General features: G+C 27.0%; 1 protein-coding gene and 1 pseudogene across 1 annotated transcript; both read left to right on the top strand.

Moving 5' to 3' along the window:
• Window positions 1–331: 331 nt before the first annotated feature.
• On the top strand, window positions 332–9,060 carry LOC113561216 (zinc finger protein 2-like; the record flags this gene model as incomplete). The annotated part of the gene is given in 5 exon segments (XM_026967511.1): window positions 332–354; window positions 2,911–2,994; window positions 2,996–3,058; window positions 3,754–3,858; window positions 7,018–9,060. Coding segments are annotated over 5 exon segments (2,193 nt in total), but the record flags the coding sequence as incomplete, so codon positions are not given.
• Window positions 9,061–10,973: 1,913 nt separating this feature from the next.
• LOC113554947 lies at window positions 10,974–13,062 on the top strand (annotated as a pseudogene).
• Window positions 13,063–13,894: the final 832 nt, after the last annotated feature.

Below are 13,894 nucleotides of genomic sequence, written 5' to 3'. Positions count from 1 at the left end.
TGAGCCAGCGTTTCTCAAAGTGTAGGTTGTCAGTCAATTGTTGTTGGTCGAAAACTAATAACATAACTAAGATTGATGTCAATGTCAATGCTGTATAAGTTGTTTTTATCGTTAAATATCAAATATAAACCTACATATTATGTACAATTTTTTTTTCATAGATATTTCAAAATCAAAGTACCAAAATATCTGTTATTGGACAGTTTACATGTATACTTCATAATATTACTAGCTATGCACAATAATTATTATTCAATTTTTATAATATGTAATATGTTAGTTTTACTAATTAAAATTAAAATTTTTATAGTGATCAATATTTTAACTGAAAATTATGGAGCATTTAAATTCAAAGTGAGTATATTTTAATAAAAGTGTTATATCTTAAAATATTTCAATGAATATATTCATTTTACGAATTATATGTGCTTGCTTATAACTAGAGACCGGAATTTTATGCATTTGCTTGTTCATACTGAGTGCATACCACTACAAGTGCACACTTTATACAACCGTTTGAAATGTGAGCGATTCAGACACAATTGATTCCATTGACAAATTTAATTTTGCATGTTTGGAGGGTTAAGACATACATTATTTCTTTCATAATTGCATATAATGTATATAGTTTTAAGAATGTTAGTAAATAATCAAATTATTTCATGTTTTTATTTTTAAAATTGGAATTTTTAAATACTACCATACTGGCAACAAAAAAAATTACTGTCAACACAGTATATAATTTTATCTTCTTTAGTTTGATACCGGGTTGATTAAAAAATAATTTATAAATTAAATTAATTTATTGGTTACACTGCAATGTTGTTATATTTTATTTGTTTAAACTGTTTTAAAAACATTAATGATGTTTTTTTTATATATGAATTTAAATATTTTGTTGATTAACTTAGATGTTGAAAGGTCCAACACTCCTAATTTTGTTATATTTTATTTGTTCTAATGTTTGTAGTTGTTTAAAGTAATATAAATTTATGATACATATTTGAATATATTTTTCAATTATTTGTGCATATTAACCGTGTTATATTTTGACCTTTTTTTTTGCATATTTGTCATATTTTTAGTGCATATAATTCCGGTCTCTACTTATAATCTAATTCAAGGGTCTTCAATGTTGTCATGTGTTGCTCACGATCACATTTGAAATTTAGCATCTAAATATGTTTTAATAATAATAATAATAGTTTGTAATTTAAATTTTAATCATAAAAAATGTAATAATTAAACTGAATTTTTATATAAAATACATGTTTCTACTAAGAATGCCCGCAAGATTTTTAAAAAATAATACGTGGCCCACTGCATAAAAAGGTTGAAGACCCCTGATATAAATTTAGTAGTATGTTTGAACTCTATATACTAATTTATCAATGAAAAATAAATAAAATGTTTTCCATGCTTTTATATTCTATAAAGTTGTAATTTCTATTTAAACAAAAGTATAAAAGAAAATTAACATTTTACAGCATTAATGAAATATCACTACTTATTTTTAGAACTTTAATTGGTTTGTAAGATTGCAGCCATTTTCTACTCTTCTCTATTGTCTACTTTCCTTTTCATTTGGATATATGATATGCATTGTTAGGCTTTATTAGTCATTAAATGTTTTTTAGTTTGTCTTCTTTTGTGGGTTTTCCCTGTTTGTATCAGTTTTAATCTTTTATAATGTTTTATGTGACCTATCCGTTAATTTTTCTATTAAAACTTTTTTTCTTGTACTTTGCTTAGAATTTCATGTATTTCATTATTAGTTACTTTATCTGTCCAACTTATCTTTAATATTCTCTTATTACCTCACAGGTCAAACACTCCTGATCATTTTCGTTCTTCTGGTGTTGTTATTGTCCCGGTTTCACACCCATCTAAGGTTTTATTTCATTTATATGTCTACATTTTCATAGATCTGTCTGATTTTTAGTTGTTTTATGCAAGTAAGTTTTCTCATTATCAAAGACTATTTTAGCTTAACAAAATATAAGCTTAATTATTTTTTTCATCATTGCTGATTGCATTACATAAGTATTTATCTACTTTATCAATTATTTTATATCCTCTATATCTACTTTGGCTTTATTTTCTCTTCAACATTTGTATACTTTTATTTATTACACATTAATTGTATGTTTAGATATATATTTAATATTCCATCCATAGTTCTAATCTTTCTAAATCTTTTTCATTTTCAGAAATTAAAATCATTGGTAAAGCGCAATATACTATTTTTCTGACCATAGATTTTATTCCTAGACATAATACCTATCTTCTCTTCTTTTATTTATGTATTGAAAATAATTGGGGATAATGTGAATTCTTGTAGGATTATTTTTGCGTCTTCATTATAGTAGATTTTAATAACTATTTCATATTTTATTCCTACTATATTTATCTTGATAAATTTAATTCAAATTATTCAATGCTTTTCCATCTTGGCTTTACCGCTATGATATTCTTTTTTTGGAATAGTGACGATTAAGTTATTATAATACTCTTCTAATAATTAATATTTACACAAATATGGTATCAAAAATAATTAAAAAATATTAGTTAATTTATATGATATGATTTAAAAAATAATAGTAATAAGACTTAAACAATTATCATGTAATTAGAAGTTTTTCAATTGTTTCATCTTTATTTTTTTTTTCAGTTTCTTTGTCTATTGTGAATTATTTATATAATTTATATTGTGTATTACTAAGCTAGAATTTTATTAAGTTTTTTTTACTTATTTAAAAATATCAACATAAAAAGAAGGACCAAGTGTTAAAATGTTTTTATTTTACATGTTATTTCAAATATAAATGGAACCCTTTTTTTAATAAAAACTATGTACAACAGTAAATTTTTGTAATTATTAATATTATTTTTTTTTTTTTTTTTGTTAAGAGACAACAATATTCCTATGTCCAATAAAATATTAAAAGTATCACTTGAAAGATGTGATCACCTATCAAAATTTCATAATCAACAAAATCAAAGAAGAAACTTTTGAATTTAAAGATTCAGATATCACTATTGAAGAAGACCCTGTTCTGTAAGTATCTCATTAATAAGATCTCAAGCTATAATTATTATTATTATTATATGTATTGTTTAGCTATCATAGAGTGGGTAAGATAATATAAATTAAAAGCGTTGTATAGTTTTTGTTTAGAAACTATTTTTATAAATATGTAAAATACATTATTTATTTAATCTTGTTAAATAATAGGTGTAGTTTTATCTTAGTTTTTGGATAAATCTGACTAGGATATATAATATGTCTATGGTGTCTTTGGTTTAAGTGTAATAACTAGCTTTCACCAGAAAAAAAAATAACAAATGTAATAAACAACTTTTTAATGTGGTCAAGTGAGTGGTTCTATAGAATTTCAGACCTGGCCCCGTGGTTATTCCTTATTTATCACTACATTTTCTGAGAACAAGAGTTGAATCTGAAAATTCGTACCTACAATTTTGTTAGAAAACTCTTATTGCATTAAAAAAACTTCATTTGAATCCATTCATTGGTTTGATTTAAAATGTAATAATATAAAAAGCAACTGTCATTCTAAATTGTAGAGTTGATTATATTATTCTATATGAAATTTGGTACAATATTTAAATGCACATTAAAAAAGTTAAAATTACAAATACAAGCTTTTATTATAAAAAAAATACAATCTTTGATTAAATCAGAATTTTAAATATCCTTTTTAATTTAATTGTATTTTTAAATATATTTTTTAGCCAAAAATTCAAACAGGAAATCAATAATGTTGATATTCAGTCTATTTCAATAATAGAACAACAAAATATTCATACAAATAATGAGCAGGGATTGATTCTCTCAAAGTAAGTTGATACTTAAAACAAAATATTTTATATAATTTTATTATAACAATATAAGTACTTAATAAATTGTTGACCATTTACAATTTAGTAGAGGGTTAACATAGTTTTTCTTCTTCCTGTATTGGTGATTCGTAAGGAAATAATTAAAGTGATAGAAAAATGTTTGTACAGACTAGTTACCCATGAACAAATATTATTTCAAACCCCTTTTCCCAGACACATTTGTACATCTATTATGTCTAAATAAGGTACTGGTTTGTTATAGCCCCGCCACTCAAGTTTGTTATCGCCCTGCCATTCATATAACAATAAATACATCGTATATAAATATATTAAAAAATTGAATAATAATAAATATAAAACAGTGATAGAATTAAAAATGTTTGTTTATTGACGATATAGGTATTGATATAATATTAAAAAAAATTGAATAATAATTAATATAAAACAGTGACATAATTAAAATAGTTTCAAATGGATCACTATTATTCAGTTTTGATTGCCACATAAATTCTGCCAAGTACGAGTCTAAAAAATTTCTATCTGTCCCTCTACGTTTTTTGTTGCCCCATTTGGCCGAACCCCACATTCTTTCAACATTTTGTGTGTGGGTTCTGAGTTAGGGTCCACGAAATTATATTTATAATTGACTTGATTATGTTGAAATCCATCATCCCTTTACACTTAAGTGTAAGAGGTGTAGAATCAGGGAAGTATCTGGGGGTTATGATTGATAAGTTTTTGAAATAGAATTTTCATATTGACTCAGTGATTAAAAAATTAAGAAGTATGTTTGGTAGATATATAACATTAAATAATATTGTATCACCTAACAATATAAAAATGATTTTCTGTGCAATTGTACAGTCATGAGTCAGTATATACATATAGAATTTGTATATGAGGTGGTACCTTAAATAAATATTAAGGTTTGCTGAGAACTACTATAAACTCATTACTAAGGATAGCCTTTAAGAAACCCTTTCATTAGAATACTAATATACTATATAACAGCATTTCTCAATCTTTTTAGTCTCGCGACCCCCAAAAAAGGTATAAGATATGCTCAATCACTTAACGACACCCCTCCCTATCTATATTAAGTATAAATTTGTATCATATCTTTGGGAAAGCCAAATTTTGAATAAAAAGGTTCATTTTTTAAATTGGTTTTATTATTTTTAACCACCGCAATCCCCAGCCAAGGCAATTGTGACCCCCAGGTTGAGAAACACAAGTATATAATACTTATGATATGTTAAATTTGGAGAAATCTCATGCAAAAGAAGTACTAACATATTTATATTTTTATAAATTTGAAAGTGTTAGTTTCAACCATAATTGTTCTATTCATCAAAATAGATAAAATATTTTTAGATTAAATGAATATAACACAGAGTTTGGGAAAAAAGATCCCTTTAATATAGGTATACATTTATGCATGAAGTACAATATACCCATTAAACAATTATTATTTTATAATGACTATTATGGACGTTATAAAAAGTATATTAAGTATAAAATGAAAACTTGTTTATAAAATCCACATCCATACATTTGTGCTGTACTTAAATATTCTGCCTGTCTTACTTATTTATTTATATAAACTTAAGTTGAATAGTTTGTTAAGAATTATTAATGTAGTTGTCTTAAAATTATAAACACACCTTAAAATAAGAATTGTTGTCTCGTCTCCTTCACAAGCCTAGGCTTTTAGAGACAATCATTTAAATAATTTTTATTTGTATACCTGATGTATGTACATTTTTTTTTCTTAAATGCAATAAAGTTATTATTATTTCTTTATATAACAACATAATATAGCAATAATAAAGTAACATAAATTACAAAATAATATCTGTTACTAATAGATGTTATAATAAATTATAGAACAAAAATATTTGTACAAAAGTACTAATTGGAACATTTTTTTTTTAAAAAAAACTGAAAATTAAAGTCTATAAATTAATTAATCTACATCTCTTTTTGAATTCATATCTAGAACTGTGGCGTCATTTCAGTTTTTGAGAAGGGGTGGCCAAAAATTATGACTGGCACATAAAAAAAAAACCACTTGCTAACGCAATTACATTTTTATCACAATACAAATAGCCTTTTTGCATAATTTTTTACATAACCGTGGTTAATCTATGTATAAATAACACATTTTGTTGTGAGATAACAATGACTAAATAATAAATATATAATATGTAGAAGGATACTCAATATTATTAGCTACTATATCCGGGGTGGCCAAACCGTAACTTGTATCTTATCATAACATTTTTACAAAAAAAATTTTCATAAGTAAAAGTACATGCAAAGAATAAAACAAAACATACAATAAATTATTAAGTATTTATTATTAATTTATGTTTTACAAGAGTTGCTTAGATGCTAGGCAATAACAGGGTATCTTCTAGTTTTCATAGCTCCAAACAACTTTATTTAAATCTATTAATGAAGCTGTCTCCTTCTCCACAGCTATAACTAATAAACTAATAAATATACAGTCTTACAGATACCCCATAATTATTTACGTATTACCACAAGCCACGAATCATGGTTAAATTTCATTTAGCAATAACATAAATGTTATGAATCATGTTTGCGGGCTTGCAGCCAAAACTAGCACATACCCGGCACACTACTGACAAAGGGGCCGAACAAATGCCCACGCTGCCCCTCACAAATGACGTCACTGTCTAGAACATGACATAAAAATATGCAATTTCACGGGAATTAGATCTTTAGTTATCAGATAAATACGTACAAACTTAACAGTTTAAGTTACCTTATATTCTGGATATATATATAATAGTTTCAGTATCTAATAAATCTTTGATAGTAATTATAGTATTTAAACGTGTCATTGGAACATTAAATTTAAACATTGATAAAATCATAAATTAAAAATTTATAATTTTTTTTCTTTGAAAATTATTGGAGAAATTATGCCTTAATAAGCCCCCTTACATAAGATTGTCTCATACCACATGATCATAAATCATAATATCTACTGCTTTAATTTATTGTACTTTTGTTAAAAAGTCATCAATATTGACAGAATGTTGAATTATTTGATAGTTTTCAAACTGGCCTAAAGTTATTGATCTATTTTATAACAGTTATGTAACAAAAAGTTGTTTTTTGTTTCAGTTCTAATTCTAACGAAAATGATGACACTGCTATCTGCAGTGGTGTAAAATATGAAGTTGACTATATTGATAATGTCGTATATAGTAGCATTATTGAAATTGAACCTGTAAGTTTACAGTTAATGTCAGATGATAGGGAGTCTGAGGAGGAAAAATTGTACAATTGTGATATCTGTAAATCATTATTTTCAACAAGCAGAGATTTAAAAAAGCACAAGAAATTCCATAAAGAAAATGACGAAACTAAAAATCCTCAAACATTTTCTGAAGAATTACACGTAAATAGCCCTAATAAAACTTCTGAACAGAAAATAACTTATAACTGCGAATACTGCAATAAGGCTTTTAGTGTTAAATCAAATTTAACGGTACACATAAGATCACATACTGGATTAAAACCATACACATGTGATCTGTGTCAAAGAGCTTTTGCTCAGAAACAAAATTTGATGTGTCATATGAGAACACATACTGGGTATAAACCTTATACATGTTGCATTTGTAAAATGACATTTAGTCATAAGTCATTGTTAAACTACCATGAATGGAAACACACTGGTGTTAAACCATTTAAATGCGAAATTTGTGTTAGAGAATTTTCTCGAAAATCAAGTTTAGTTTTTCATCAAAAACATAGCCATACAGGTGAAAAACTTTTTAAATGTCATCTCTGTAATGAAACATTTTTTCGGGACACTTTTTTGAAAAATCATATGCGAGTCCACAATACTTTACAATTAGAAGAATGTCATATTTGTGAGAAAAAGTATTCTCACAAATCAAGTTTAAAAAGACATTTGTTGAGCCATACTGGTGAAAAGATGTATGAATGTGCAATGTGTAAAAAGTCCTTTTATCGGAAATTTAGTTTAGTTGTTCATATAAAAGTTCATATGACAGAAAGACCTTATGAATGTAATCTTTGCAGATCAACATTTCCTACAGCATTAGAACTAGACAGTCATTCAAAATCTCACACTGTTGATAAACCATTTCAATGCCAGCTTTGTGAATCTAGTTTTATAATAGAATCACTTTTGAATATGCATATGAGATCTCATACTGGAGATCGACCATATCAATGCCCTCATTGTTTAGTGACATATACACAAATGAAAAGTTACTCTTACCATTTAAAAACTCACAGAGATCATAAATTGTATAGATGTGATTTGTGTAAGGCAACACTTTTTCAAAAAAGTAAGTTAATTGATCATATGAGATTACATACTGGTACAAAACCTTTTAAATGTTCTGTTTGTAATAAGAGATTTATGCAAAAAGATGTTTTACAATCACATATGAGAACTCACAATGTTGAAGAAAAATATAAATGTGATATATGTGAAATTTATTTTACTCAAAAATCAAATTTAATTAAACATATTAAAACACATCCTGCCTTCAAATCAAATTTTAAGTGTAGGTTTTGTAAAACAACATTTTTACAAAAATCTAATTATATGTGTCATATGGAAATTCACTCTAAAAATGATTTTCATAAATGTAGCGTTTGTGGTATTTCTTTTCTACTGAAAACCGACATGAAAAAGCACGAGATAACACATAATATAATTGAAAAGTGTAATATTTGTGATCAATCCTTCCCTTCAAAAATGGCACGTATAAATCACGAAAGAAGAAATCATACAAATGTAGTATATCAATGTTTCATCTGCTGGAAATTGTTTTATCAAAAAATACAATTATCACGTCATATTAAATTGCACATGAAGAACATGTCATCTAAATGTATACAATGTAAAGAACCGTTGTTAAAGAAACCTATTTCAGTTAAGGAATTAAGAGCCATAACTGGAAATAAAAAAATGTGTGCGATGTGTGTTTCATCATCTTCTAATTTTCTTAAGACACAATTTGCTAGAGTACATCAATCACACAGTGTTGGACTGTTTTGAGGCAATATTCCCACATTGTGATTAATGTATGAATATTTCTTATGAACAACATATTCTTTACATCTAGTCTGCAACCATAATGTTCACTGTCAATAATACTCAAATTTTTTTTTAAATTGGGACAAATTGTATAAAATATATTAATGTACATTTTTTTATATTTTTTTAATTCTTGTATTTTTATAATTTAGTTCAATCAAAATTTTTTTTATTAAATTTACTTATTACTAATTGTTTTTAATAATTATTTATAGATGGCTTATATCATCTAGATTACTGAGCACATTATAATCAATTTCATCTATTTGTTGTTTTTAAATTTCAATTAAACAGCAATATAGAAGATAAAAATATTATACTAAAATGTTAGTATTGCTTATAGTCAATATTAAAATTAATTCTTGATAAATTCTACACTTCACTTGTATTAAAGATAAGTGGTATCTAGCCATCAGAATATTAGTTCAATTTAATTAATTAATATTGTTAATTAAGGCTAGGATTTTAATGTATGGAGAAATGTAAAAAATTTAAGACGTAAAAATTACAAAATTAAAATACTCAGTATCACCTGCTAAAATAAATTTCACTTTTGAATTTGCATTTTAAAATATAAATTATTACATTGCATTAAAATCTAACTTTATATAAATATATAATGATCCAAATTGGATTGTTTTAACATTATAAAATTTATTATCATTATTTTTATTTTTATTAATATAAGCATTGCAAATCCTAGCCTAGTAAATTAAAATGATTTTACCAAGAACAATATTAGTTTTATGGTGTTAAAATTATATCCTAGGATGGAAGTATTTTCAAATCAAAACATGAAAATGAAAGCTGAGAATAGAAAATTAAAACAATGGTTGAAACACATTAAGAAGAATGTTACAAAAAGAACAATAGGGGAGATTATTTGACTGAAGCAAAAAGCAGAACAGTTTAAATTTGACAAAAAGAAAAACTGTGTGTTGTGCATTGATTAAGTACAACTTAAAAATCACACAATCCATTTTTTGAGAAACTATAAAAAAAATGCTATTAGATAAGTCTTTAGGCCTTATTAGGCGTTTTCGCTGATAAATAATTATTCTTAAAAAGGACCAGTTTCCTGTGTGTCATAAAATATACCAATTAGTCATTGATCAATCTCCCAAAGGCTTCTTCTGAATACACTATTTTCTAACTGTATGGCAATTTTTCTCTTGAAAATTTTTGTCGGAATACTTTTTAGTATTCTTAAAAAGATGGGAAATTTATTTGAAATAGAACAACAATCATTTTTCGAGGTTTTTCCAAAACTAACAAGTGGTTCAAGAAATTATGTCGAGTCTATATTTGTAACCATTATAAATCAAACATTGTTGTGTACTGACCCTGATTAGTGCTTTATAAGTCAGTATCAAAAGATAAACAAAGTCGTTCATCTATTATTGCAATAGCTCTGAAAAAGCAGTGGAGTTAGAAAACTATTCCACTAAGCAAAAAAAAAAAAATGAATTGAGAACATGCCAATTCAACCAAGCAAGAAATTCATGACGGTTATCATTCCCAGATGATTATGGTGATGAAAGATTAATTAGTGTTCATAGAATTGTTTTTTTGTAATTGGAAATAACTCTCACTACTTTTATTGAAATTTAAAATTTTTAATTCAGTTAATATACATTTATCTATATGAAATATTTTCAAAAATATCAACTTACAAAGTATCAACTAAAAATGTAGGTTACATAATATTATGATTTAATATAACTGTTTATATTTAATACTTTTTATACTTTAGTTACTTAAGTTAAAATATGATTTGATTTTCTATACAAAATAATTCTATGGGTTACGTTTATGTATAGAATTACCTGGATATTCATAATCCATAAACAATGAATAACAATTATTAATCCTAATTTTAATTTTTGGTCTAGATACTTGTAGTATTTCTAGATTTATAATATGTAGATAATGGGATGATTTTTTATACAATGAAAAAACTACTAGTACCTACTTCTGCAAAACGTATAAGTAAATTGACATGATCGTTAAATGTGGTATGTATAACTTTTTTTCTGTAGAATTTCAGACTGTAACTAATAAATTGTATCAACAATGACATTTTTTAAAGAGATTCTAACATTTTTAACTGATTACAGACTAACTGGTGCATAACTTAATAAATTATAAAAATAATCTAATCATGTTTCAAATTAAACAGGAACATTCAAACTTCTTCACATGTCAGACATTAATTTCTAATAACCCGACTAAGGTGGTACTTATTAGATTTTAACATTGGTTTTTTAGAGATTACCCATAGTGGTAAATAGAAGATAAGAATAATTATTGTATGGGATTTTGACATAGTCTTTTAAGACTATTTTGTTGAGTGTTTTGACAGCACCCACAGTACCTAAGTACCATTATCTTCTGGTTTTAAACGGTTGTAGTGCAGCAAGGAAAATTTCCAGGTTACTCACTAGTTCAAAACGTACAGCTTTAATTGCCATACAAACTAAGATTGTAGTATATACCTTTTAACCTTTTACTCCCAGAATAATTTTTTTTTTTTGTTTCAATATTACTTAGAAATGTCTGAGTAGTACTTAAAACTAAATTTCATAATTGTTTTATTTAGAATTTGAATATGTCCTTACACAAGTACAACAGGAGTAACGGAGTCAACATTTAAATTGTTTTTTATTCCATTATTAAATAATTTGCCATTTTTTTATTGGTTTTAATTTATATTTTGTAGTAATTACTTATATTATAATCTGATATGTTTATGTTGTCGGCGTAAACTTTACAATCTAATGATACCGTTCATTCCCCATATCCACCAGGAAGAATATAAACTCCCGCGCATTTTACGAGTGTTTGTCGTTTGATAATAGTTACGAATATTTTGATTCTTTGAACCACGGCCTAAGACATTATACAGGACTGGATACGATTTGGTTGGAGGGTATGGAAGGTTCGTTCAGTATTCAATAAGCAGAGTACATGATGGGGTTTTGAGTTCTTGTCAACAGTCAACACTAGCGCTATCTAGGTATACATTATAAGCAATTAATAAATCGGCATACTAATTATTTTAATTTGAGTCTATACTCTATATTTATTTGAAAATCGCGTATTATATACTTAGGTACAATAATTACATCTTACTCATAATTATATCTTAGTTTGTGGCGTTCGTGTTGAAAATACACACAATTGTGGGGAGGTTTGTGCAATAATAGGCTACCTACCTATGCCAAATAGAACTGGATCCATGGCACGGCGTCTGCTCATTTTCAGCGATCAGATGCTGGATAAAAGCGCCGACAAACAAGTAACTACTATTTAAGACTCGGCAGGCCAGTAACTGTCTTTTGAGCACAGAATATCTCACGTATAAACGCGTTGCCGGTGTGACGTCTCGGCTGTTGGCCGCTAACTCCAAGGTGGACAAGATCCGGAATCGCAAATCGACGTAGAGGTGTTGGACAGTCCTCAGGTCAACGCATTCGTCATGACCAACGGCTTGATTTGTGTGTTTACTGGGCTGGCTAACGTAGCCAACGACGGTCAGCTCTCTATAATAATTGGGCATGAGCTGGCGCATTGCTTGCTCCGGCAATCTGAATAATTATAACATCATGATAAAATACATGTATTTTGTCATGTATAACATCGTCAATTTGGTAGTGCACGTGCAGTTCGTGTTACCAGTAACCGCGGTCCTAACGGCCGTACTACCGGTGGGCCAAGCGCTGTTCGCAGTCATGCTCTGTCAATTCGTTTTATACGCGGATGTGAGGCTGACGAGTCAAAGATCCCACGAGACCGAAGCCGGCCGCGATGGTTTGGAACTGGCCGCGAACGCATACATAGATGGCACGGAGGGCTACTGGTGACGGGCCGTCCAAACAGATCTGATGGACGGAAACGCATCCAACGGACATAAGCCGGGCACGTAGTCAAAATAGTATTCAGCATGAATTCGCAAAAACCTATGACTTTCTCAAAAGAAGTCTAGACAACACTGTATAATCGATAATATTCCAGAATATTTTTAAAGCTGTTATGGCAAATGTAATGTATGAAAAAATAACAAGACGTATCATAGGAAACGTACTTTTCGAAAACTTGGAGATATAATGTAATTTATTATGTATACATAAATTGTATATTTGTATACTATTTATTTCAATTAAAATAGTAATGGTTTATTTTTTTTTTTAAACCATACATTTTGCATTTCACAAATCAATAATAGTTCATATTAAATATATATATATTATGTTATTATTTTAATTATTATAAAATAATTCAAAAATCCCACTTTTCACTATATTCACTGCATTTAATATTCAATTCTTAATTTAAAGTAGTGACTTATCCATATTTCTAAAAAAAAAAATTATTTATTTTAAAAGTAAGATGGTATGGATTCAGGTTTCAAGTATCTTCTTAATGTATTTTTGATTAATTAAAATATATTTCTTCAAAATAAGAGAACAAACTTAGTCTTCGATTATGATTGATGTTCTTTTCGCGAATACAACATGCTGTTGTCTACAATTTTAGATAAACACGGTTATTTTTAAAAATGTCATCATGTTTTTTTTTCAAAATTTATTACAAAAAGTATTTCTTATTTAATGAAATCAAATTTTACTAATTTTATTATACAATAATATATATCACAAATAACAAGTAGCGCATACTTTATGCCCAATATAATATTATATTATATTACATATAAAACGTGGCGATTTGCGGGTAAACGGTAAATTTTAAATGCATCAAACAAAATCTATACAAATTGAGGGAGGTCTGAGGGTAAAATTGGGGAAAAGGTTTCAGCAGATCTCAAGTAGACTTAATGAAGAATTCAAATCTGATTTTAAAAGTATTCTCACGTTACTCGGTGGTTCTAAATGTTGGAGAAAAGTTCTCTGATCGTGTGAA

The sequence above is a fragment of the Rhopalosiphum maidis genome, chromosome 1, assembly GCF_003676215.2.
Source record: "Rhopalosiphum maidis isolate BTI-1 chromosome 1, ASM367621v3, whole genome shotgun sequence".
Classification (NCBI taxonomy): Eukaryota; Metazoa; Arthropoda; class Insecta; order Hemiptera; family Aphididae; genus Rhopalosiphum; species Rhopalosiphum maidis.
The sequence above is the reverse complement of the archived record's forward strand: the minus strand, read 5'-3'. Positions and strand labels throughout refer to the sequence as shown.